The following is a 27,380-nucleotide window of genomic DNA, read 5'->3' on the forward strand; positions in this document are numbered from 1 at the left end:
AAATATCTGATTAACTGATTTCACATCTGGATAAATATGAAAAAGATGGCAACATACTAAAAAAACAGAAATTCTCAGGCTATAAAGCCCTTATTCATTTTACAGAATGATGCCTTTACAAATTTGTTGAACTATTTCAGAATGTAGAAAGAAACCATTATGTAAAACTATAATCATTCTATTACATCTTTATCAAAGTTCATACAAAATACTCTGCAGCTCCTACTGAAAATTCCCAAAACCTGTACAAATGTGTGAAGAATGATGAAAAGTATCCTGGGAATTGTATCACTATTTAAATCTTCCATCTTTCCATCTTAACTGTGGAACATAATTTAACTCGGCTAACTTGCTGCTAATGTGAGTGTCATGACCCCTTCTGACCCGCTCAGTGACTCTGACTCATAGTCCTTGGGAAAGAGCCCCAGGAGCCAAGTCTGCTAGTTGAGGAGGATCAGAGGGAGCAAGGAGGGCCCAGCCCTGCGAAGGCACCTGTTGACAATGTGCCAGCAGCCCCAGAGGCCGACCTACCAGAGCCTGCAAAGGAAACTGCCATCGGCTCCTGAGATAGCCGCCATGCCTCTGCTGGGCAGGACTCACACCTGGGCCCATACCCCCCCCCCAGAACCACCCCCAATTTGCAGAAACTGCAGTGGTAGAAAACACAAGCTGAGGTGGTACAAAGGAGGCCAAAGTGGCACACCGTAGGACTAGAGTAGTGTATTGAGAACAGTACTTCCTTCCAGGATCTTGGCCAGAGCACAATGCAGCCTCAGAATCTCCAGCACTTGCAGGCAGTGCAGCTGAGTGAATCAATCAGGCTGATTCACAAGACCATTTTGATTGGGTGGTACAAACATAAACTAAAGGAGTTTTCTCTTGTGATTGTCTTGATACATGCTGAAAAATCACCATACCATGTCCTTAAAAACCTTCTACGTGCAAGATGGGAAGATGTAGCCATGAGGCAATGATCTCAACCACTACTGGAGTATTTTATAAGTGTGTGTGCGGTACATGCCATTAAATAGCTTCCGACTTAGCGGCGACCCTATGAATTAATGACCTCCAAAATGTCTTATTGTTAGCAGCCTTGCTCAGGTCTTGCAAACTGAGGGCCATGGCTTCCTTTGTAGAGTCAATCCATCTCACGTTGGGTCTTCCTTTTTTCCTGCTGCCTTAATCTTTTCCTAGCATTATTGACTTTTCCAGTGACTCTTGTCTTCTCATAACGTGACCAAACTACAATAGCCTCCATTTAGTCATTTTAGCTTCTAGGGAGAGTGCAGGCTTGATTCGATCTAGAACCCATTTTGCTGTTTATGACTCCAGTTGCAAAAACAGTAAAGACAAGAGATCAATAAAGATCTAAAGCCCACTTATTTGTCTCCTCCAACGCCACATTTCAAAGGAATCTACTTTTCCCCAGTCATCTTTCTTCATTGTCTAACTTTCACACCCATACATAGTAAGGGGGAATACTATGGCATGAAATACCTTGATCTTGGTCGCCAGTTACCCATCCTTACACTTTAAGAATCTTCTAGCTCCTTCATGGCTGCCCTTCCCAGTCTCAATCTCCTGATTTCTTGGTTTCAATGTCTCTTTTGGCTGATGATGGAGCCAAGGGATAAAAAATCTTGAACAATTTCAATTTCTTCATTGTCAACCTTAAAGTTGTGTAATTCCCCAGTAGTCATTACTTCTGTCTCCTTGATGTTCAGCTATAATCCTGCTGCAGCACTTTCTGCTTTAACCTTCATCAGCAGTCATTTCAAGTCTTCATTATTTTCTGCCACTAAAGTGCTGTCATTTGCATATCTGAGACTGTTAATGTTCCTTCTACCAATCTTCATTCCACCTTCATCTAAATCTAATCCAGTTTTCCTTATGATATGTTCTACATATAGCTTGAAGACATAGGAAGACAAACTACATCCTTGTCTGACACCTTTGTCAACTGGAAACCATTCTGTTTCTCCATATGCTGTCCTAACAGGAGCCTCTTGTCCAGAGTATGGGTTGCACATCAAAATAATCAGATGTTGTGGCATACCCATTTCTTTTAAAACCAGCCATAGCTTTTCTTGATCCATACAGTCAAAAGTTTTGCTTTTGAAACACAAGCTAATTTTCTTAGTGAAATTATTTCATATGCGCCAGTAACCAGTGTAAATTTTTATTTATTTATTTATTTATTATTTGTATTTCTATCCCACCCATCCTGTGGGCGAGCTCAGGGTGGGTAACATCATTAGAATAAATACAATTTCAGTTTAAAAGATTAAACATTAAAACACAATAAAACATTATAACAATTAAAACAATGGGTACTGCTTGGAACAGCGTCAGTTGGCTATAAAGTTCTGGCCCGATGGTACAATGAGTTAAAGGCCAGTTGTCGGTGGTCAGTAGACAGGTGACAGACGGGTGACAACAATCTCAGGAAGGCCATAAATGGGCACCCGCCGCCTCAACCAAAGGCCTGGCAGAACAGCTCCATCTTGCAGGCCTTGCGGAATTGAAGGAGATCCCACAGGGCCCTGGTCTCAATAGGCAGTACGTACCACCAGGCTGGGGCTAGGACAGAGAAAGCCCTGGCTGAGGAAAGATGGGCGTCCTTTGGGCCAGGGACCACCAGGAGCAATGTTCCCTCTAAACTGTGGAGTCTTGTGAGCACAAATTCTACTTGTGAGTGAGCGATTTGGCTGCTGCATAAGTTAGTTTGCTCTGGAGCCATCCTTCCTGAGCTCAGACAAAAATGTGTGAGCTGGAGGCTAAAAAACTGTGAGCTAGCTCACACTAACTCAGCTTAGAGGGAACACTGACCAGGAGATGTTGATCTTTCAAGCGTAATGCTCTTCGAGGCATATATGGGAAGAGGCGGTCCCTTTGCAATATGATGCCTTATACTACTTCAGGTAATGATGCTAAAGTCATATTTAAAGAACCATGTCTTCAGTATGAACCTGTAAACCTGTACATGAACTCAGATCCTTCCAGTAGATACTCCTGGCTGTTCCAAAACACAAATTTATTAGATTTGTGGATGTGGTCCTTGTGGAATGGCCTCCCAGATGAGGTTAGGAGGGTACCACCTTGGCTTATTTTTGTAGGCACTGCAAAGTGGTATAAAAAGTGCCTTAAACAGAAGTTAATATCCTGCTTGATGGCTGGGTTTTTTTTGGGGGGGGGGGATGAAAATTCTGGGCTGTTTGGTTTTGATGTTTAACTGGTTTTAACTGTTTTGTGATGTACCTTTTTTGAACATGATTTTTATAAGTTGCTTTGAGACGTTACAAACGAAAGGAAAGTGGGATATGCATATTTAAATAAACAAAGAATATTTATTTTGGAATTCCTTGTGGAGATGAGTTCAGATTATCAGGTCAATATGGGTGGGTTTTAATCCCCCCCCCCCCCGGTTGATGTGCATTTTTTACAATTAAGGAGAATGAATCATTCCTTGGTCCTGTATATTTTAAATGTCTGCAAAGTCACAAGCATAAGAGCTGAGTGAGATTAGTTTAAATGTTTAAAATAGCTCTTCCAAAGAGGGTAGAGCAAAGCCTCCACAGCTTGGATAAATTATTCTTGCTCCGTACCAAACACTTCAAACTGATGTCACTACCCATTTCTGAACTCCTATCATAAAATAGCTCAGCTACTGGACTCTACCCCACCAAAGCCCTCTGAAACTAATTCCAAAGGGTAAAAAAAAATGAGGGGAAAGTGTATCTAAATTTTAGAAGCAGTGTGCTGAATTTCCTGGAAAACTAGAACATTATTACATTTTTTCAGCTTTAAAATTCAGACACATGTTTATTATTTAGTTCCTTAAAAGTATCAGCCATAAAAATATTTTTTTGGCTGTTTGTATGCCTAATTTAAAATGACTGCCGATGAAGGTTAAATTGTGGGGTGTCATCAGAGGATTTTCAAATAATTTTCAAATTTCTCCTACACAAATAAATAATTTTTACCTTTGAAAAGTTAAATTGAAGGTCAAGATACCATACTCCAAAATATACTACAATATTGCCACGTATTGTTTTCAAAACAGAGCAAAAATTAAAAACTTAGCCTCTGATGTATTCTGCTATAAAACAGAAACTCTATTTTAAGACTCCTTGTAATGCTGAACAACATCACCAGAGAACGTTTTGCAAAAGACATGCAGCCGGTCTTGCATGGAGAAATAATACAGTATTTTTAACAATGAAAAGAGTCTGACTTACATATGGTGTACACATGCAGAACAATGTGGTAGAAAGTGACATGGAATCACATTTTCGAATGCTGTTGGGCATTACAAATGTCCTGCAAGTAGACAGCCAGCACAGCTGGCAAAGTGGTGGGCCAAAACTTTTCTCCCGTATATGCTAGATTTCTGTTTGCATGGGTTATATTTGCGGAAAATAATTTTTAAAAAGAATACCCCCAACCTGTGATCTGAAATCATTCACTCCATTTTACTACCTCTTTATGCTGCAGGTACAGAATCAGCAGCACCATCCTGAATGCTTCAGAAGGGTGAGGGGTGGCAAACAACTTATTCGCTATCATTCAAGTTATCTTCTCAAGTGGAAGATTTTTGGTGCACTCTAATGAGAGGTGGGCTTTCTATGCTGCTATTCTTTCGCAAGCAAAGCAGTTCCATTCTGCTTTGCATCGATATTCATTTATGCAGATATTACATTAAATATTCATTAATGCTCTTATATCTTTAAAATGAAGACAACAGCTCTATGATAGAATGTCCATAGCCTTTCAAGAGATCAATTGAAAACTCATGCCTGCCAAATAAAGCTCAATTAATAATTCACCAGATGGCTCCCAGCCACTGCAATCAATACAGGCTTTTAACTCAGCCCAAGGAGGGGCAGGGGAAAAAGAATCCTTGTAACTCTCAGAAACAACAATATCTTACAATGTGAAAAGGATTCTTCTTTTTAACAGAAGCATAAAAAGAAATACCAAGACTTTTTTCTTTCAGAAGCACCCCTCAACCCCCCCCCCCCAACATTCCTAGCACTGCTAATAAACAGAAGTACAAAATCAGGACATTTAAAAACCTATGATAACTTCCTGGTATGCAGAACTTCTGCTGGCACTGCTCTTTTGCATCTTAGCCCATAGTCACATAAAGAGTTAACAACAGTTAAACAAATATTTAACAAGCTTTATGTCTTGTTCTCAATAAAAGATGAGTTAAATTGAAAAGTATTGACTCCTATTACCCATATTGCATTCATGTACATTAGCTGAGCAGAGGCTGTTCCATAATTTCCCAAAGTGTCACAGTCCACCAAGGAGGGAAAGACAGGTTGCACACCTGTAACTATGGTTCTTTGAGTAGCCATCTGTGCATTCACACTGACTGGCTATACGCCTGCATGGAGCCACAATTTGGAAAGTTCTAGAATTAGGTGTGGAATAACCTTCCCTCAAAATGCAGCTCTGAATTGCCCATGCTGCAAGAGGAGGAGCTGTACTTTTGCTGCTCAGTTCTTTTATTTCCACGCCACAGGAGACATCAATGGAATGTGGGGAACGGGCCTGGGCAAATGCCTCCTTTTTGGGAAACCCAAATGTATATACGGAACAAACTTGAACTCTGTAAAACAGATTAGGCTGAGAGAGAGAACTAGTGGTCTATGGTACCCTCCTGAGATTCCTGAGATTAATGGAAAAGTGGGGACCTCTCTGTCACCTTTGGCACTGGCAAAATAAACTAGGCCGCTTCTACATGGCAACAATTATCTGTATTTCTCCCCACATGGGAGGCTTTTTTGTGTGCACATTCCTGTTGTTAATCCCTCATGGTCACCTGCTACATCACCACAGGGTTTTCTGAGGCTTAAAAAAAGTGTCATGACTATAGCATGCCTCGTAGCTCAGTAGTTAAACTGATGGCTCAGAATAACTGGCTGTTTCTTTAATGTGTGTTAATTGTGAGGAGTTAAGTCCCTTGATACTATCCATGAGAGCATGGAGAAGCTGAAGGGAGGGGCAGGAGCTGGTATGTGTGCGAAAAAACAGCAAGCATCGAGTTTGTAACCGAGAGAGAGGCTGAAGTACAGTGGGGTACAGGACCTCATTCTCTCTGAGGAACTTATGGGAATTGAAGATCTGATTTAGGGTTGCCAACCCCCAGGTCTGGGTGGGGGTTCCCCACTTTTGGGGGCTCCAATTCACCCCCCGCCAGCTGGCCAGTGAGGAAAGCCTCACCCCCAAGAGCAACCACCTGCCCGACCATCACTCTCCCTCCCCTCCTGCCAGATTTAAAGGGCTTCAGCTGATCGGCAGGGACCATGTGGCCCACCGATCAGCAGGAGGGCCCTTTAAATCAAGCAGGAGGAGAGGGAGAGGGGTGGCTGGGTGGTCGTGCTTTGAGGTAGGGCTTGGAACGGCCGTGCCCACTCCAGAACATCCCCCAAGTCCCCCCCCCACACTGGAGCGAGGAGAGGATCTGGAAACCCTAATCTGTCTCCTAGTAGGAGTGTTGTCCTCCTTCTACCTGCAGATTAGTAACATTTTAAATCTTTCTTTAATAGTTTCACAGATGCATACTGCAGAAGAGCAGTTTATACTTCAGCATATCACATCAAGGCAAATCCCTTGCAGCTTGTATTCCTTAACTTAAAAGTAATTCTAATGTCTATATTTGTAAATTAAACAAATGGTACGAGAAAGGCAGAGGAATCCAGGGTTCTCTTCTCCAAATCCATGTAACACTGCGTATTTGTCTTCCAAAGAAGCCTATGCTGTTAGGGCCTCAAAGACAAAACATTTTAAGGCAAGTAATAGTTCACTAATGGTTTGGAGGCCAGTGAGGGAAAGAAAGTGAAGGAACTGGTCATCTTGGGAGAATAAGATAAATAACAGCAGAAGCAGAGGTCATTTCGGGGGGGAACACGGGGGAACACAGTTCCCCCGGGTGAGGTGCAGGGGGGCGGGGCACATGACGAAGCCCCGCCCCCTGCTTCCGTCCACCCCACTTCCAGCCCTCATTCAGCCAGGAGGAGGCAGGAGAAGAGGGAGGGTAAGTTGCTTCCTCCCCGCCTCTCCCCACCCCTGCCTGCCTGGGGCCAGGGAGGGCCTTCACAGGGCTTCCTTGCACTCCCGCCGGCCTTGCAGGTCCACCGCTGGGCCCCTGATGTTAGGGGGTGTGGCATATGCTAATGAGTTATGCTAATGAGTTCCCCTAGCTCTTTTTCTACGAAATGACCCCTGAGCAGAAGACAGGGTAAATCGCATAATGGAAAGGGGATCAAATAGAACTGTTACTCTGTGTTTCATGAAAAGCAGGTGCATTGTTCACACACATGCATATTGTAAAAGTGACATATAAACAAACTTTAAAGATGTGTAAAACAACTGTCAAAACAGCTGTAAAGAAAACCAGAAAAATCGGGAACTTTGTCAGAGAAACAAAGCAGAAACAAAATTAACTTTCCAACCACCCCCACCGACCAAGTACTGAATATTGCTATACTAATACTATATGTATTAATGGCCCTTTTCAGTCATTGCCATCTGGCATACCAGGAGTCTTAGAACAGCACACGGATCTTCCTGACGTACATGGTCATCACGTTATCTGAAAAAGGCAACACATGGGTTTTCTGCTTTTGTGCGTGCAGATCAGGACCTTGAAAAAAATCAAGGTTTCATTTAGAATCTACATTTATTTATTTATTATTTCAATTTATATCCCACTCTTCCTGTGAATGGGCTCAGGGCGGCTCACAATAATAAATACAAACAACCTAAATTAATACCATAAATAATACAATAAAACCACTTTAAAATTTAAAGTAATTAAAATATTTAAAATGGGAAGTGCAATGCAATTAATTCTAGTCACTACAGCCGGGAAATATAAGTGAGCTGATGCTGAGCCATGATGGTCTCATGTAGCAGCAATAGAAGTTCTACATGTGTGCAAAGTTTGCACACTGCTCCTTTCAGTCAACGTGACAGCTATACATACTGAGAAGACTGCATGTAGGAAGCATTCACAATATTCATGGTTGGCAGGCTGTTGGTATGGATGTGAAAACATGTGAATACAACCTGCATGTTGTATTCTAAATGTGGCTGCATCATACATTTAAATAATACCAGCCATTTTACTTTCAGGTCCTAATAAAGAAGTTAAAAACAAACAAACAACCTCCCCCCCAAAAACCCCTAAACAAAACATGTTTTGAGTTTGAGCAAGGAATTAATATTTTACTGTGAAAAACCAAAGCTAGATAAGCTTATGGAAAACGAAACTTCAAATAGTATGGAAGGAATCATGACTGTTTTGCTGCCAACTCTTTTACTTCCAGTTGCATGAATTCTTGTAACTGCAATTATGGGACTGCTGTAATTATCTTTATCTTTACAGCAGAACCCACTATCACTGTTTGGTGGAGGAATGTACTAATTGTGCAGCCCTTGTCGTTTTAATAAGAGACACTGTCATGTACTACATGGTTCTGCAAGCCACCATTTCTAGGGAAACAAAAAACCCCTCTTCTGAGTTGGAAAATAATTTCAAGTAAACATGGAATCTAACATGTAATGTAAATGAAGGGACATGATTATAGTAAGGTAAAGGTAAAGGTTCCCTTGCTCGAAAGCCAGTCGAATCCGACTCTAGGGTTGCAGTGCTCATCTCCGTTTCAAAGCCGAAGAGCCAGCGCTGTCCGAAGACGTTTCCGTGGTCATGTGGCCGGCATTACTAAACACCAAGGCGCATGGAACGCTGTTACCTTCTCACTGAAGTGGTACCTATTTATCTACTTGCAATTTCTTGCTTTCGAACTGCTAGGACGCATCACTACGTCATGCGGCAACCCGGGTCTCGAACTGCTGAACTACCAACCTTCCACAGCCTGCATTTCAGTGTCTTAACCACTTGAGCCACCGCAGCTCCTAAAAGGTAAAGGTTCCCTTGCTCGAAAGCCAGTCGAGTCCGACTCTAGGGTTGCGGTGCTAATCTCCATTTCTAGGTATTAGTAATTTCAATATTAATTTTCTAGGGGGAAATCAAATGTCATTATGGAATAATTGGTTTTTACTTTAAATACTAAAACTGTTGTTTAAATGTCTATTACAAACTGCAACAGAAAAATAACTGTATGGTTCTTTTTTATGAACACAGACTTTTGGTTTTTAAAATAAAAACAAACAATTAACATGACAAAAAGAAAACAATACAAAAAGTGTATGTCTGTCTATGACCTGGAACAGACTGGGAACAGCTTGTTCGCGGTATTCCCGTTCACACTGCAGCGAATGAAGTGGGAGGATACCATAGAAGAAGCGCAAGGGAGCGTTCACACTGTCAGCCCACCCCTGGCGGGCTGTTAGTGGCTGTTTATGCGCTCCGCTGCATGCACCCATGCGCATGGGCGTCTGCCGCAGAAACAGCCAGTGCCTATTATCAACGACTGCGGGTTGTTCCTGCCTTAGCAGCGCTTGCGTTCACACGTCAGGGAACCAGAATCAACACGCTCTACACACGGTTTGCTACCACTTCCGCCAGGTACTTTTTAAACTTGGGAGGGAAGCGGCACAAGAGTATGGCTGGGGGACACCTGACAGATGTGCCTGTGTGAACCCGCCCCTTTAATCCACTACTGAAATGCTCCTGAAACGTTTGGCTTCCGGGCCAAACTGTCAGTCTGAACTTGGCCTATGTGTCTCTAGTGAGTTATATATAACATAAGTACTGGTTTTCAATCTTTTAATAGTTTATTTTATTGCTTCTTTATATTTATTCATTTATGAAGAAGAAGAAGAGATTGGATTTATACCCCGCCCTTCACTACCCAAAGGTGTCTCAGAGCAGCTTACAAACTCCTTTCCCTTCCCCTCCCCACAACAGGCACCCTGTGAGGTAGGTGGGGCTGAGATAGCTCTTGACAGAAACTGCTCTTTTCCAACAACAGCTCTTATCAGAACTACGGCTTGCCCAAGGTTGTCCAGCCAGGTGCAAGTGGAGGAGTGGGGAATCAAACCCGGTTCTCCCAGATTAGAGTCCGCGCACTTAACCACTACACCAAACTGGCTCTTATAGTCCTCCTTTGTAAAAAAGACTTAAGATTCACATTCATGAATGTTCAGCCCAGGATAAAAAATGTGTTTCACATTTATGTGGGTGGACACATTAAACTTCACAAGCTGTATTTACTGAAATATGCTGTCTACATAACTAAGGCTGCAATCCTAAGAACACTTTCCTGGAAGTAAGCTTCATTGAATAAAATGAAACTTACTTCTGAACAGACCTGCTTAAGAATCCTCTCTAAACTTACCTGCAGAATTAGTAGGCATTGTAATCTCAAATCATGACTAATCGCTTTCTCCCTCCCTAAGTGTCTGATCTGGACTGTTGCTGCAACATTTGTTCTTGCATAAATGTCCTGAAAGGACACTAAGCCCCTTTTAGTTTCTGGTTTCAGGGGCTTAAATCTGGAAGAGAAAAAAGAACAAAGTACATGTGACAACTATCTGCTTTTATTCCTAGGAGCTTTTATTCCAGGATCCCTGGAAATGTCACAGTGGATGCCGAAGAACATCTTGGAGTCTGAGTCAATGACCTTCAGCTGAAGCCACTTTTGGCTACACCTTACAATCCACGTGATGTTGAAAAGAACCTGAGGCAAGCCTCTGGGCTTACGTGCTGCAGCCAACTCTCTTAATCATCTCCTTACCCTCTAAAATCTTTCTCCCACTGAAGAGCCAAGAGCACATCACTCTTCAGGAGAAGACTGTGCCCAGCATCTAATTTAGTGTTCTTGCATAATAAATGCCACTTACTCTGCCTCCACTCACTCCCTTTCAATAGATTAATTGAGCTAGTATGCCAAGTCCATTGTCTATTGATGATTATTGCTTTTTTGGATTGTATCCTTGGGATGGAAGGGTGGCTTATAGTTAGTTTGGAAACTTTTTGGAACTATCCACTTTTTTGGGGGGGGGGGATGTAGTACAGGGACTGAGGCACTTCAGCCACTAAAAAGGAATGTCTTCTTATTTTCTAATGTCATCACTGACCAATACTGGGAGACGATATGACAAGAAGAAATGTCAAAAAGGGATGCAGAAAGATCTCCACTTGGATGGAGAATATGTGTCCACAGCAATTATGTATTTCTATCCAAAACTTCCATGACAATTTGCTCTTGGGGACTCACACTCAGATTCCCGGAGATCCAGAAGAATACAAATATTCAGTTTATTTTTAATTACTAATCAGCACTGTTGCAAAGACACAAGAAAGAATGTAAACTGTCTACTAAGCTCCTTCAAATCAGAAAGGAATCTGAGGCCCGGTCACACAAAAGATTTTGGGCTGGGAGAGGGACGGATCGGGGGCGCAGCAAACGGGCGCGATCTCACCGCAACATCTGGGAAGCGGTGCGCACCCGTCCCCGATCCGGCCCTTCTCGCCGAAAACCCGCTGTTAAAAAAACCCACGTTCCGAGCAGGACTTACCAGAGACGCCGCAGCAAGCGTGGCCGTCAGATTGCCTAAGCGTCCGTCTTCTGGAGCAATTGAGGCTTCCAGCCGAACTGTGCATGCGCAGCCGGCGGCCTCCCGCTCACTTCCGTGGCTTTCTCCCCGGCATCTGATCTTGCCGGGGAGCAACTGCGCAGCGGCTCACGGGATCTGTGTGTGTATTTTGGTGCGGCTTTAAAAAGCTGCACTTTGCCCGCGCTCCCCCCCCCTGTGTGGCAGGGACCTGAGTTAGGTTTGAGGTCCTTTCCTTTGGCACTACTCCTGGTATTTTATCAAGGGCCTCAGCTAATAACTATACCTTACCATCACCCAACAGTGCCTTATGCATTTATCTCTACTCTACTCCCCTGATTCCTTGAGAGGGACAGAGTGTAACCACATAGCCTACACAATATAACTCAGTTTGCAAGTTGTGAAATATTTCTTGTATTCTAACAGTGCTGTCCTGAGAACACTTTCCTGGGAGTACGCCCCATTTTATAGACCTGTTTAGGTTTGCTAAATCTTGAATCTGTGTGTTTTTCAAAGGGCAGACTATTTTCAACAGTACAGAATTCGCCATCCCATAACACCCAACCTGATTCCCACCTGCCCTGTCCCTTGTCGCTCTATAATAAAAGTGAATGTTTTGCTATCTCTGATGATGGGCAAAGGAGGTGGTGGAGGAAGAAACAAAGCAGAGGCAGGGATCGAAAGAAGGAAAATGAGGGTGCTCCTAGCAAGTACTACAGAGCTTGGGTTTCCTTTAATAGCATCAAACTGTTAAGCCGCTTGACTGGCATCCATTATCCATTGCCAGGAACAGAAATCATGGTTCAGGTTTCCAGTTAAAAGGATCAAGCAGTTGGTGATGTGAAAGACCTCAGCATGAGACCCTCTGCCAGTATGAGTAGACAACACTGACCTTGATAGATGAACACTGTGACCCAGTATCAGGCAACTTCATGCATTATCTACAGTCTTTTGGAAAGATGATACAGTTTTGGTTCCCAGTCCTAGATAGAATCCTGTATACATATTGGTATGTTATGAATGCCTTCAATTTTTCATTTATTTTGAAATACATTAATGATATTTCAGATAATTTCCAGGTCCAAGTTAAACCAACTCCAAATTTAACTGCAAACACAATACAAATAAAGACACTTCCTCATTTCTGCTTAGAAATAGCAAATGGTCGCCTACCTAACCTCTAATCATGAGGTTTTTTCCTCTGAAAAACTATTTTATCTGATCTGTTGAAGAGTTCTGCAAAACTTGAAAGCTTACACTACCTTCAATTATTCATTTGTCCAATAAAACATGTGTTTTGTTTTACCTATTTTGTCTTCCTTGTTTTGTTGGATGAACAAGACTAAAATTACCCTTTATGTGCTTTTAATTTACCCTATAAATAAATGTACTTTGAATGACTATAAACAATAGCAGTCATCAATTCAGATTATACTGCAAACAAACTCATACCTCTAATAAGCCATACTGCTAAGCAAGCCATAAATAAGATTTTGCTCACAAGACTCCACAGCTTAGAGGGATCATTGCCCCCAGACTTACGCTAATAAGCCACGGTTTGTTGTTGTTAGGCATAAGCCACACCTCAGAATTAAACTGTTCCTTGAACTGCAATAGTAATATTAAATATTAGATCATATGTTCAGTTGTCTGTATTTTTTATGGAACAGAGTTGATAGGATAAACTATACAAATTAGATTATGAATGATGGCAAAGCCAGCTAATAAAAATTTCCTGAGAGTTATTTTGCCTGCTTTATATTATTCATTGATTATTTCCCAGTAATGATTTCTGGGCCTAGAAGGAAGACATTCTTCCTCTTATTTGAAGTATTTTAAATCTAATTGATATAAACATTTAAAAGGCAAGAAAGCAGTTCCTTGGCTGAGAAATTACAGCTGTATCACAAGATTTCTTTTTATCGACGCTTAAAAAAGCAGTGAAAAGAGACAACTTATTAGCAAATGCTGGCAGATTCTGAGCTACAGCAGTGACAAGCACCCTTATTATGTTCAAAAGCTAAAATCACCAGACATTTTATCACGGTTACTATTCTAATTCAGAAAACACTCTCCAAACATAATAGAATGTTGGTTCATAAAAGTTTAGTTTTCCATTGTTTTGTAGCTAGAGGAAATTTGGTGCCCCCTGCTGTTTAAAAAATGCACTTCTATTACATGCCTTGTGGGGAGTCGTTTTATACAGTTCGATTAGAAACAAATACAGATGAAATAGCTCTGATGTGATTGTATGTTGTGATGTGTGGGATTTATATTAAAACTGTAGGCAGAAATACTTATGACTTAAGTTTGAGAAGACGCTAGAACAATCATTGCAGTAGGAGCTTATTCATGCCACACAAAACATATGGATGCGTTTTCTCTTAATCTGCAATATTTCCTATTATTTGGGAGAACAGTATTAAGGTATTAAATTAATTTCCATTTTTTTGCATTTAAGAAGAAAAATTAGAAAGCAAACTATAACTAAAGTCTTATGATGCAGAAAGGGTTAAAATGAAAATATGCTAACAGAACATGATAGTGGAAAGTGCTCTCAAGTTTCAGCCAATTTATGGCGACCTCATAGGGTTTTCAAGGCAAGCAATATTCAGAGGTGGTTTGCCCATTGCCTACCTCTACGTAGCAACCCTGGTGTCATGGGTCAGTCAAGAGAGAAGGATTCCTCAGGAGGAGTCCTGTGAAGCCAGCTCTGAAGCAGCATAAGCTGTCAAGCAAGAAGATAAATTGTAGGCTTGTCACAGCCAACAGAGTCACCAGCACCTTCCAGCCCCATTCCAACAGAGGAAGTGGTCGTTACTACCCGTCCAGTTTCACTCACACCCTTTGAGTGCCGAAGACTTAGAATGGAGCTCCACAACAGAAGAGAAAACGTACATCTCCTGGCCCAACGCCAGCTGCTTGCTGATGATGAGTAGCTGCAGGGTTACTCCCAAGCAGTTGGCTGCAAGTAAGACCTTGCAACAGATGACTATAAAAGCCAGTCACAGGAGACTTGCTCAATGTGGAAGCAACAAGTCACCACCTGGTGGACTATGTGACCGCTCCTGATTTTGCTCCTGACTCTGCTCCACTCCAGTGACCTTCGGATTGGCTTTGGACTTGGATACTGGACCTGCTGGCTCCTGTATATGACCTTGGACTGCTAGACGTTGCTTTCTGGACCATGCTCTGAACTGGACTCTTCTCTCTGGTGATTGTCCTTCTGGACTGAATCTTGAGTCTGACTTTGGACTCTAACTTGGCGTGCACCTAGACTCTGACACCTGGACTTCCTTGGTAGTCTCCTATCAAAAGTACTATCCAGGGCCAACACTGCTTAGCTTCTGAGATTTGATGAGCCTGGACTAGCCTGGGTCATAAAACAGAGTAGGAATATTCCCAAAATTTCCTCTCTCAAAAATTCCCATTAGATTTCACAGTTCCAGTTTACATTTCCTGATCATAGAGTGTCACTGACGCATTTGTTTTTTGCCATTAACCTGGCTTGAATTTCCAGAATTTTAAAGGCTGCTGTGTATGCACATTTGCCATAGTGTTCCATTTCTTCCATCTTTTGTAGATAGAACCAGATGGGCAGTTCGTCTGAAACAATAGAGAAAAGTGTGAGTCCAGTGGCACTAGCTAGCTCATACCTTGAATAAAACTTTTTTGGTCTTAAAGGTCTCACTAGACTCAAACTTTGTTCCATTCTTTGTGTTATTCTCTTCAGACCAACCATGTGCAGGTGCAATCCTACACGTTAAAACATGTTTTTGGTGTTGTTTTTAGGAAGTCATTCTGCACACTACATTCACATTTACATTCCATAGCAGCTTCGACTTTGCCTGTTTTTCAACTGAATGCTTTGCTAGTGCTCACCCAGTTCCCCATGTGAAGCCCTTTTCAGATAGCTGATGCTCATCATTGGTCCCTATCCCCATTACATACACAATCGAATGCTCCAATATTATTCAGTTTTTTGATAGCATGATAGCATGATTATATAAACATTCCTTGGTAGCTTCTGTTTTACCTGATTTTTTTAAATGACTGACTTGTACACTCTAACTTACAAAAGCTCAAAGATTAAATTGGCAACAGAGGTGTTGTGTGTGTTTCTTTAAGAGGACCATAAGATGCCCTCACCTGGACAACCCAAGCTAGACTGATCTTGTAAGATCTCAGAATCTAAGTAGGGTCAGCCCTGATTAGTATTTGAGTGGGAAACCATCAAGGAATTCCAGGGTCTCTATGTAGAGGAAGGCAATAGCAAACCACCTCTGTTAATCTCTTCCCTTGAAAACCCTATGGGGTTCTTACAAGTTACCAGGCCCAGGGCTTTTTCTGTGGCAGCTCCAACTTACTGGAATGAGCTTCCGATGAGATCAGGGCCCTGCGGAACCTTTCACAGCTCCACAGGGCCGTGAAAACGGAACTCTTCCATCAGGCATTTAGGTAAGGAGCTGCGCTCCATCATCTTTGCCCTGTGCCAATTTTATTTCGAGCCTGAGCCCACCAATATCGTTGTATGTGCACTTTACCACAACTGTTATGCCATTGTTATGCTAATGGTTTTAATAATTTTATTGTGTATTTTATATTGATTCTTATATTGTTGTTTTTTCTATTGTTCCCTTGGTAAGCCGTCCTGAGCCTGCCTCGGTGGGGAGGGCTGGCTAAAATAAATTGATGGCACTATACACAAACACACAGAAGACATTCTTAAAACATTTTAAAATGTAATATACGTATTGCTTTGAGCTCTACTGTCTACTTATGAAACTTGCCATTTTCTTTTTCCCCAAATGTTTCCATTAATTTTCTTTTTCCCCAAATGTTTTCCATTAAAAAGTCAGCAAAACATCACAAACGTAAGTTGCAAGTGTACTAGTAATCTGTCAACTATGGCAAGCGCAAGTCCTTTTATTTAAAAGACAAGATTTTAAACGGTTACATTCTAGTTTCAACCCTGAAATAAAATAGGGCCTTTATTTAATTCTTATACACATTTTATTCAGGGGGCAAGAAAGTAAGTGTAGTGCTATCTGTTCCATTTTGTTTCTGGCAAATACTTAGTGCCAATCAATGCTCTTAGCAGAGTTTTTTTTATTGCCCCTAGGGGCACTTTTTTTTTTGCAAAGAGGACTTTGAAGAGTCTCTTGGATATTGAAGGTTACTTAGCCATACATAATTCCACATTTAAAGCTCTGATCAGCTGGCTAATGCATGATAATGGTGATGGAAGCTATGATGAGCTCCGGCACGTTGAAGAGGGCTTAGAATGGAGAAGGCAGATAAGTATTAGTAAGCCAAAGTAGGATCAGAATGGGGAACTAAATTGGCCTAGCAGGGTTGGGCAAAATATTTATGTATAAAAAGTGGAGTGTATATGGTCATCTGTGAACGTGGCTTAACTGTTCTCTATCAACAGGAAGATGAGCAGTGCTAATATATAGGACAGTTACAAAACTGAATTGAGAAACCGAGATTTTGTTGTATAACTTGTTTAAGTCAGGACCATGGCATCATGACATCCTCTTTCTCTGGGACAAGTAGAAACAAGGGGCAGCTTCCGCCTGAGGGGAGGGGCTTTTTCTGCTACCTAGTCCATAGCAAACTGGAGAAGAAAGTCAGTGCTTCAACAAATACACAAGTTTAATTTATAAACTAACGAAGTGAGAAGGAAAAACTTTGCTGTCTAATGAACAGTGTAAGAAATTAATTAAAGCATGGCTGTTTAAAGGAACAGGTAAACTGTCTGTACAAGGTGACTGTGCAAGAGTTGGGATGACTGTACAAGAGTTCACCTAACACTGAAGTAATCTAGCCCAAAGGCACACAGAGGAATGAATAAAGGTGTTCTCCAGTTCATGATGAGAAAAGTGACTTACAGGTAAATGACAAAATCTGTTTCTGAGGCTGGATCAGGACGCCAACATGAAATGATTGGAACATACAAAAACTGGTATCTCACAGTGGACTCCTAGAGAGCATACAATGAATCATGGCTTAGCTGAGTAGCCAACTTTTGTTAGTGAAAGTATGGATAATTGACCAGTGGTGTTATGGGTAAGGCCACCAATGGCTGCAGAGATGGTAGGTCCCCAAACAGAATGAGTACTAATAATCTCAGGCATTTGTTTTTCCAATGACCTGTAAATTCCAGTTACAAACACAAGAATCCACACTAGTAGTTATTACAATTTTCATCTCCAGTCAAGGAAGGCGATAGAAAGATAGTTAATACCATGTTAATATTAAGGGTCCTCCTAAATTTGAGATAAACCTTTTCTTGTACAAAAAGAAGACAGAGGGAGCACTTACGATATATGAATGGGCTTTACTTTGGAGAAGAATAACAGTTCAGGATGAAGGAAAACCTTGTCCCTATGAAACAAAGAGTTCCTTGGCCACAGGGAGATCATTCCAAAACCAGCTGTCTTAAAATCCTGGGACCAAGGGTCTGTTCTCCTGGGCCACATTCCTTCTGCTTATCCAACCAGCTGCCACATTCATGTAACCCTGAATGTGTTAGTCTTCTCTCACAGGAGCATGCTCACAGCCTGACTGTGTAAACAGGAAGACCTGCCTCCTTTTGCTTATTTATATAATAGGCCTTGATGCTGGTGATGTATACATGAATGAACGCATGCTGATTCTGTATATACACCCAGATTAATAGATTCAGACAAAAAGTTGAGAGACAGTTTGGCTTTGTTCCAGATGCCCTGGTTTATCAGTCCCTTGCATTGTGCAGCTCATTCCAGGGACTAATGTTTATGGTGATCAAGATAGTTGCTTCTTCCACAGGACGGCCCTGAGAGAAACTTAGGATTCAGCCACAAGGGTCTGCAGAAAGGGAATATGCAGATTCTGCATGGTGACCAACAGAAGCCAGGCTGTGGCAATTCTGTACCAACTGTAGTTTCCAGCATTGCCAAAAAGTAAAATAAGAATGATCAGTGTTTGTATAACTAACCTTTCATTTTAACAGAGCACCAGAGGTTAGATGAGATACTTGCCTTAGCTAGCATAAACCAGAATCACCCTGCAAGGGAGTGCTAATGATAAGTATTTTGGCAGGCTACTTCCCATATACTTGCATCTTTGGAAAGTATGTCAAAGGAACTTGAAAAGTAACACTCTCAAACAATGAAGAATATATTTCCAGTACCTCTATAGAGTAGCTAGAGATGACGTAATTCTCACTCCACAATCACTTGACTAGGAAAAACACACACACACATACGGAAAAGACCAGGTCCACACTTGGTGGGTTGTTAGTTCTTCGACCCATTAATTCTTGCTCCTTTTAGTGCTTCCCCTGTGAGTTCTACCCTCTCCTCCAAAAGCTGTCCAAAAGATGACCATCAGCCATCAAACTACTCAAACATCACTGGATCAGCAAAGTATTTCCTCCTCTTTCTCTGTTTCTCTTTATCCTTTCCTTAATATCTCAATTCAGTGTTCCTTAGGAGAGTTTTATTATAACTCGCCCTTCAGACTCATTCATTCTCAACCCCTTCCTTCCATCAACCATAAGCTGTTACAAATATAGCTCTTTTCTTTCACTCTTTTCCTCAAGACCCAAATCTCTCTTCCTTAGGAGTAGTACAATCCATACACAGGGGGGTTCTATTGAAAACAATGAAGAGTGGGTTAAAATTCAATTAAAACATGAGGTAAGATATACTTATCTTTTGATAATATATAGTGCCCTTTGAGACAAGGAAAATGCCTTTAAGAACTGCCTCTGAGAAATAATAGCTGCTAAATAAGAGAACCGCTGTGACTTTTGTCTCCTTTTCTGTCCCATTTCCCCATAGTTTAATAAAAATAAAAATAAAAACCAACTATTATTTGAAAAGGTTGATCTCTTATTTCATAAAAGTATTGTACCAAATATGCAGTTGAGTATAGACAAATACCCCTAAACCAGGACTGGGTTGGATTAGGCATTGTACAACTGTACAACTAGTAACAATATTTTGGCACAGAAGGATTTGCAGAATGGGGACAAAAGAAAAGGAGCTGACAGAGAACTAGGCTTGGTACACATTAGATGTGACCATGTACCACAGTGGCCAGATCTTTTCTGCCCAGGAAAGGGTAACCAGTCAAAGCTCGTAAAAGCTATTCCTGGTGATAACTACCACCCACTTATCCAATAGTAAACCTGAGTCTAAGAGCACCTCCAGACTATGGATCTGTACCTTCAAGGGGAGTACAACCCCATCCAGAACAAGTGAACCTTAAATCCTGGGTCAGACCTTCCACTCACCAGGAGCATTATAATCTGTAACGGACTGCACTTTTAAAAAGCTTAGAAGTGCTGTACCAACAGTTGAAGGACTGTGAAGGGTTAATTCTTCACAGCCAGAGAACCTTGAGTGAGGCTGTTCCAAGAGATCTGATTGGTTAGCATCAGCTGAGCAGAGAAAGACTTCTGAACTGGATGCTGAGAATTCAGTCTGATTTCAGCCCTAGCTGACAAGAGCCAAGAACTGACAGTTTGTGCACTGACTGAGAGCACTTTAATGCAGACAGGAGAACTAGGAGAAAGTTGGCAAGGAAGTTTGGGAAGTAGGTGAAGAATCCCATTAGGGCCGCCAAGGAAAGGGGGTATATCTTCTAGTGAGTGGAAAATTTCCCTACCCAGTCAAAGAGGGAATTAGCAGATTCCTGATCTGGTGTGGTTCAAAAGTGCCTTTAGAGACCTTAAGAGTCAGTTAAAAACTCAAGAGTACTGGTGTTTCAAGAAAAGGGCTTTGGGTACTGGAAAGGGTGTCACTAGCTCTCTGGAAACCAAAAGAGTTAGAGAATACCCAAAGAAAGTATACTAGAGTGTTTTGGAAAACACTGGGAAAAAATTCAACCCTAATTTCACCTGACTTTCCCCCTCTATGTTAAATAAAATATTGTTTATTTTTTAATCTCAAAATGCCTCAAGTGCCATTTAAGTTGTTTTAAGTTACAGCCAAAATATCATACTATGTGACAGGGTGGGACAGCCAGATTTCTTCAGCAAAGAAGAAAATACATTACTAGGGCGGTGCAGTCTGTAAAAGGGAAGGAAAATGGAGGGAAAATCTTTCCTCTGAGGGAGGGAAGTGGACGGGGGCCATCGCACCATTTTACTGGGATTAAGCTTCAGTTTATTAGCCTGCATCCACTCCAAAAACTGCCCTCAAGATTTCTATACCCTCCCTGGGATCAGCTGGAAGTGCAAGACAGAGCTGTGTCATCTGCCAAGGGGGCTAAGCAGCAGTCCCCCAGCATCACCTTCTGAAACCTACCCACCCAGTAGGACCATAAAATGGTACCTCCCAATCCCACTGGAAAGACAGTCCAGAAGAATACCATGGTCAATGGTACTGAAAGCTGCTGAGAGGTCCAGAAGAATCAACAGAGTCATACTCCTTCTGTTCATCTCCTAGCTCAGTTTATCCACCAGGGTGACCAAGGCTGTTTCAGTCCTACAACCAAGCCTAAAACCAGACTGGAAAGGATGTAAACAATTTGACTCATCCCAGAAAGCTTAACATTCCAGGAAGCTCTTCACAATATGGTTTTTAACATCTTGAGTAATTGGATACCATCTGCAAAGTTGGCCATTACAAAGCTCACCCCAATTCCAGATCATTTGCAAATAAATTAAAAAGAACCAGTCTAAATAACAATCCTTGTGTGACCCCTACTGTTTACTTTCCTCTGTTGCAAGAACTGGCCATTTATTTCTCCTTTCTGTTGCTTGTTATTTAATCCATAGAAAGGCACACCCTGTTATCCCATAACTGTACAGCTTACTCGGGAGTCTTCTGGAAAGGTAGCTTGTCAAAAGTCTTTTGGAAATATCAGGTAATGTCTACTGGCACACTCTTACTGAAATGCATGTTAACCTTCTAAAAGAACTCCAAAAGATTGGTGAGGCAGGTCTTTTCATAATATGTAACAACCACACCATGACTGTGGTTCAGATTCACATGCTCCCTTCTCGTCCTTTCCTTGCACAATGCTATTTTCTCCATAACGTCAGTGGTTTGTAATTCTGATCTGAATGGCCAGCAGAAGCCAAATGTTACAGAAGCTTATTTTTCGGAAACTTTGATTTTGGGAATAACTTCTGGGTAGTTGGGTCAGAATCTGTGAATGTCCTGGGTCATTCATTATATTTCCCAGAGGAAAGCATCTTAGAAAACAATTAGTCAATTGCATATAATGCAATGGTGCGCCTATATACATATTTAGCAAAGACTGTCCTAACAGCCATTTGTCATGGTGCTGACTCACCTGTCAGCCTCCTTTTGCAGCCCTGGACTGGCGAATGGAGAAAGATTGGCCAGCTGCGATCCAGCTGCAGCCTGGATGGCAGCCTGGATGGAGCCAATCACACCTGCTCTGGGAGGGTCAATGGGGAGGTGGAGCCCTGGGGCTCAGAGTCAGAGGTTTTGCTACAGGCCACCCCCTTCCTACCTAAGGTGGCTGCTGCTGGGCCTTGTCTTCAGTTGGCTGCGGCTTTTCCCTCACACCCTCCCTACATAGTGGTTGTTATGCGCTGCATTCAGTATTTGATGTTTTAACTTTGTCACATCTTAATAGGTGGTTTAGGCATTGAAACAGATCCTTTTGGGGGAGGCTGTGCCCACATGCCCACATCCCCCAGTTTGGGGGCTCCCTTAAGGGGTCTTGCTCATTTTTACATTCTAGTAAGGTCTACCAGTGTGTCACATGACAGTGGAAAGGGTACTCTAGCCAATGGTTCTTTAGATATCATATCAAACCATAATAACAGAATCTTAATTATGCATTTGAATCACATTTGAACTGACAAAAAACAAGAAACCTTAATGTGAAGTGAATCTGCCAACCATGCATGGTGACCTAGCCCCATTCCCTCTCTCACATGCAGGATTTTCCCACTGTTTTTTCCTTCCTCTCTGGCTGAGCAGTCCCTTTATCTATTTTCTTCTTTTCTGAAGATCTATGGCTGTCTCACCCTTTCACCTAATTGCATTTTGCTGCTGGTGCAGCGCAGGAACTTGAAGGAAGAGACAAGATCACCTCTTAAACTTCTGAAAATAGCACATTCTTTAGCTTTAGAACATTCAAAACTTAAAAAAAGATATTTTATTCAACGTAGAGGAGGAAAGCTCAGGTGAAATTAGGGGTAAAATGTCAGAGGTAAATCAATAATGAACTCTGAGGTAACTTAGTAATTTTGCATTCATATGTTTTCAGCAAGTGAGAGTTTAAAGCTTTTCACAAAGTCATTCATTATATGGGTAGTGTGTGATATATATCTGGGTAGTGGAAGTTCCAAATAAAGAAGGCAAGAAGACAAGCTTCTCAATCATAGAGATGAGAAGCTTTTGTTTCAGTGTTTCCTAAACACTCCACTTTCTTGAGTTAACTGACTCTTCAGTTCAGTTCAGTTCAGAAGGCAGGGATACACTACCAAGTTCTCAAATTCCTTCTCTAAACACACCAGGGATCACTTCACTATCTCCCTTTCCAATTGGGCAGAGACTCACTTCTCTAACTAGAAGATCTATCCTTTTTTCTGACCCAAATGGCAGTGCTCAATTGATGCTAACCAATCAAATCCCTTCGAGCAGCCTGTCACTGAAGGTTGTCTGGCTCCATGAGGCATTAACCCTTCACAGTCCTTCACATATTCACACAGAACTTATGGGTTTTTACAGCACAGTCTGCCACACCTGAACTAACATACCACAATTACAACTGTAACTCCATCTCAGCAATCCATTGTACCATAAAAACAGGAACATCAGGTACACATAAAACAAAAGCACACTCATAAACCATGTACATACACAAGGTAAAACCATGAGTAGGTTTCCAAACTACAGTTAGCACAGCTTCCAACACTGTTCTTCTATCCTTCATTTTATCCTCACAACAACAACCATCTTGTGAGGCAGGGTAGGGCTGAGAGAAAGTGACAGGCTCAAAGTCAATCAGTAACATGACAGAGTGGGAATCTGAACCAGGGTCTCCCAGATCCTAGTTTGATACTCTAGCCACTACACCATGCTGATTCTCAGGCACTCTCTGTTTCGAAGGATCAGATCCAGACTGTGTCTGCTGAAACTGAGTTTTGTGCGATTCATTTTCTGCATCACATTCATTCTGCTATCTTCCACAAATATTTATCAACAAGAGTGCACATACGTTTAGATGTTTAGCTGTCAGTAATTTCTATACAACAACATAACAAAGAGGGGGAAATATGGGGCACCATGTCAAATTCTCCACAGTAGTATCAGTTTTTCACAGTAGTCACAGAAACTTGAGAAACGTTCGTTGATTTCATGTAACACTAAAACTCCCTTTGGTAATCACAGTTTTATCACACAAGACAATCTCTTCCCCCCCCCCCCCTCAACACATACCTGCTTCTGCCGCCACCTCTCTTTCCAACTTTGTTTTCTCCTCAAACTGTTTAATCTGATTCTTTTTCTTCTGTTCAGTTTTTGCTCCACAGTTGCCAAGGGGTGAAGAAGACTAAGAGGTGTAATGTGCTGCTGTCCAACATAATCTTTTGCAGCACTCTCCAGTGAAGACAGGAATGAACACTGGTCACCAGTAGCATTCTCAAGATAGTGTTTGGAAGCTTCTAAACTGTTCTTAAATTTAGTCTCTTCTTGGGCCAATACACTGTAGGAAGTAACCGGAAAACTTGTTGGAAGCTCACCAACATCCGATTTAAGCGGGCAGTGAAAATAATTATGTTTTCTGTTGGACTTTAATTGTATGCAACCCTTTGTGTAAAAGGGCTGTGTTTCATGTTGCCTGGAGAAAAAAGGTCTCTGGGTAGTGGAAGTTCCAAATAAAGAAGGCAAGAAGACAAGCTTCTCTCTGAAGTTCAGATCCAAACTCCGTGATTTTCTATGAAAAGCTCTTACAGTGCATCTGTCATTCACAGCCAGTGAAGCTGAAAGACTTGTTCTTGGATAAGACACTTTGAAGTGTAATTTTTTACTGTTCATCTCAAAACTGGTTGATCTCACCTCTAGGCAAAGTGCCTCCATTAATCTTCCAATGCTGGAGTTATTTTTGGCTATGGATGAAAGTCCTTGATTTCTGCCTCCCAAAGTTCCACCTGTCACACACTGCCACATTTCCATGTTAAACCCAGGCTGAGCTTTACAAAGTGACAAGTGTTTTAGTGCAACTGGACTAGATGTCTGGCAGTCAGTTTGCCTCTTCCAGAGATGTATATTTGTAAACCGGCCACAGGAGCATTTTGTATTATGGACAAAGTTAAAGCCCCCCAGATGGGCCCCACAGAATGGGCAGTTCAATTTTCCAGTTGTCCGCTCTGCCTATGGGTAATGAGAAAAGAGACAAACAATGAAATCTTTGTAACACTGAAGATAAGAAACTATTATGTAAATCCTTTCCTCCACAAAATAGCATAAATGTGTTAAAACATCATTTTGTTAATGAAACAAAATGTATTTTTAAAGTTGCTTAAGCTAAGTAATTTGACATCTCTAAAGAAATGGTATTTTCCTAATGTAACTAAATTAAATTGTTCCTCAATATTCCTAAGTAATTCTACTTCAGACGTGCTAAATACTGCATGCCCCATTAAAGCAGTACCGAAAACTACAGCAGTAACCTCCAAATAATATTCCAAATAATAGGATTTAAACAGTCTAACTGTTCAGGATTGCAGTATTAAGTAGTACTTTTTTCAGAAATTCTTTATGACTAATGTGGCAAGAAGAGGTTTCTGATTCATTTATTACAAACATTTCAAAAGGCACCTTTCTACTTTAAGCAACTATAAAACATGAAATAATACTGGTGTACATTATCAAGTCCTATTTTTTCCCATTATGCAGGGCATATAAACAACGTTTGGATGCTGTCACTATTACAGATAATCAAAGGAGTCCTGAATACAATACCTTTGTAATTGCTTGTGTCACCCAGTCTGGAAGAGCTTCCAAATTCATGTGCCATACATTACAGACATCCCAAGAGGCAGCTGAAGTGTGAGGTTTCTGTTAAATTAAGATCAATTACAGTAACAGCATTCCAACATATTTTCTATCTTGTTTTGTTTCCACACTTTCTAGCTCCGATTATATGACCTCCTCCCTCGCTCCTATATTTTCCCATTTCTGTTTCCACCTTCCCCACTTCTCTCCCTTATTCTTTCTCTACCCTCTGAGTCCACCATTGCTGTGCAGGGGTCATTTCCTGTGGAAGCGCACAGGAGCGGAGCTCCGACAGTAAGGAGCCCAGGGGGCGGGCACATGCAACAAGCCCCGCCCCCTGCTCCCAGCAGCCCTCAGTTGGGCCACAAAGAGCAAGAAGCAGCCAGGTAAGTTGCAGAGCCCCCCCCCCCAGCCCGCCTTCATGTACAACCTCTCCCTCCTCTGTGAGGGCAGATCTGCGCGTCCCCCCCATAGCTAGCAATCCAAAACAGTCCAGTGGCAACTTTAAGACCAAGTTTTATTTAGGTACAAGGTCTCCCTCCTCTGCGAGGACAGATCTGCACGTCCCCCCCCCTCAATAGCTAGCAATCCAGTGGAGCCTGAGCGGTGGGTGTTGCCTTCTGACACACTTCTGGTGATGTCAGGGGGTGTGGCATATGCAAATAAGTTATGCTAATAAGCTCATGCACCTCTTTTTCTATGAAATGCCCCCTGGCTGTAAGTAAGCATATTAATCATATTAGAAGTCTTTCCTTGACACCAGCTCTCCTTCCTGTTAGTGCCCTTTCCCCCTTCTTCTCTTCACTTTCACACATCTATAGAGGTAGTTTGTATCCCACATCTTTCATTTTTCTCCTCCAGCTCTCTTAATTTTTACAGTCTTGTTTTGATGCAGACTACTTGACTGAAATCACTCTCATCAAGGTATTCTCCTCCATGCCTTCACCTATCACCCAGAGCACACAATGCTATTCACTGCTGTTCTGGATTACTCTGGTAAGGCCTAATTCAGGTACAGGTGTGCACTTAAGAAATTCTAGGTGTCTAGTTAGCTTTCCTATGCCAGATCATTTTTCTGCTGGCCAGAGGTACACCTCAGTAGTGCTACAGGTTTGTTCTGGGTATAGTACACAAGGAAAGACCATTAGAGAGTCTTTGCTTAGAGTCTAAGCTTGTTTTATTAAAGCATAATTATTGCATTCTTAATATAATCTAAATCAACAAAGCATTATACCATCCACCCTTCACTGTTATGTAGATAATTAAAGGAGAGCAATTACATGAGTCCATACGAATTTCTTATCCCTAAAGTAAGCAGATCTCAGGCAAGAAGCCCCTTCTGATAAGAAGCTATTGATCAATATTTATAGGATTTTAGAATCACCTCCTGACAGTGGCTAACTGTCTCCTTGATAGGGTACACATTCCTGGCTAACTTATCTATATATCTAATAGCGAAGTTGCCCCTGGAGTGCGGATCGCTAAATCAGCGCTCCAGGGGCAGCTGGGGGGCCGGGGGAGGTTTGTGCACACGTGGGCCAGTCCCTACGTGTGCACAAAAATGCTAAACCTTTAAAAAATTTTCGGGGGGATGTTTAAATCCCCCCGAAAGTCACAGAGCGTCCCCTGCGCATGCGCAGGGGACGCTCTGTAACTGCTGCTGCCACTTGGGAGGGAAGCGGCGAGCAGGGAGGGAGGGCCAGAGCGGCGAGGGCCGAGTGGCGAGCTGATCGGCCCTCGGTTCGGAGCCGGAAGAGAGAGAGAGAGAGAGAGAGGTAGGTTCGGAGCCTGGGGGGTGGGGAGAGAGCCAGGTGGGTGGGTGGTGGGTGGGGGGGAAGGAAACAGTGAGGGGCGAGCGGGGCCGCTTGCCCCTGG

The 27,380-nt window shown here is 42.0% G+C and overlaps 1 protein-coding gene across 1 annotated transcript in view; it reads right to left on the bottom strand.

The window, feature by feature from the left end:
• Nucleotides 1-27,380, bottom strand: part of RNF180 (ring finger protein 180) — an 86,573-nt gene that overhangs the window by 47,660 nt on the left and 11,533 nt on the right. Inside the window, exons 2-3 of the mRNA XM_015410261.1 lie at nucleotides 25,473-25,568; nucleotides 23,949-24,881 (exon numbers count right to left, since the gene is read on the bottom strand). Of these exons, the coding sequence (XP_015265747.1) occupies nucleotides 23,949-24,881; nucleotides 25,473-25,568 (1,029 nt within the window). The remainder of the gene's footprint in view (nucleotides 1-23,948; nucleotides 24,882-25,472; nucleotides 25,569-27,380) is intronic.

Source organism: Gekko japonicus, unplaced genomic scaffold (genome assembly GCF_001447785.1).
Source record: "Gekko japonicus isolate JY-2015 unplaced genomic scaffold, Gekko_japonicus_V1.1 scaffold179, whole genome shotgun sequence".
NCBI classification, from domain to species: domain Eukaryota; kingdom Metazoa; phylum Chordata; class Lepidosauria; order Squamata; family Gekkonidae; genus Gekko; species Gekko japonicus.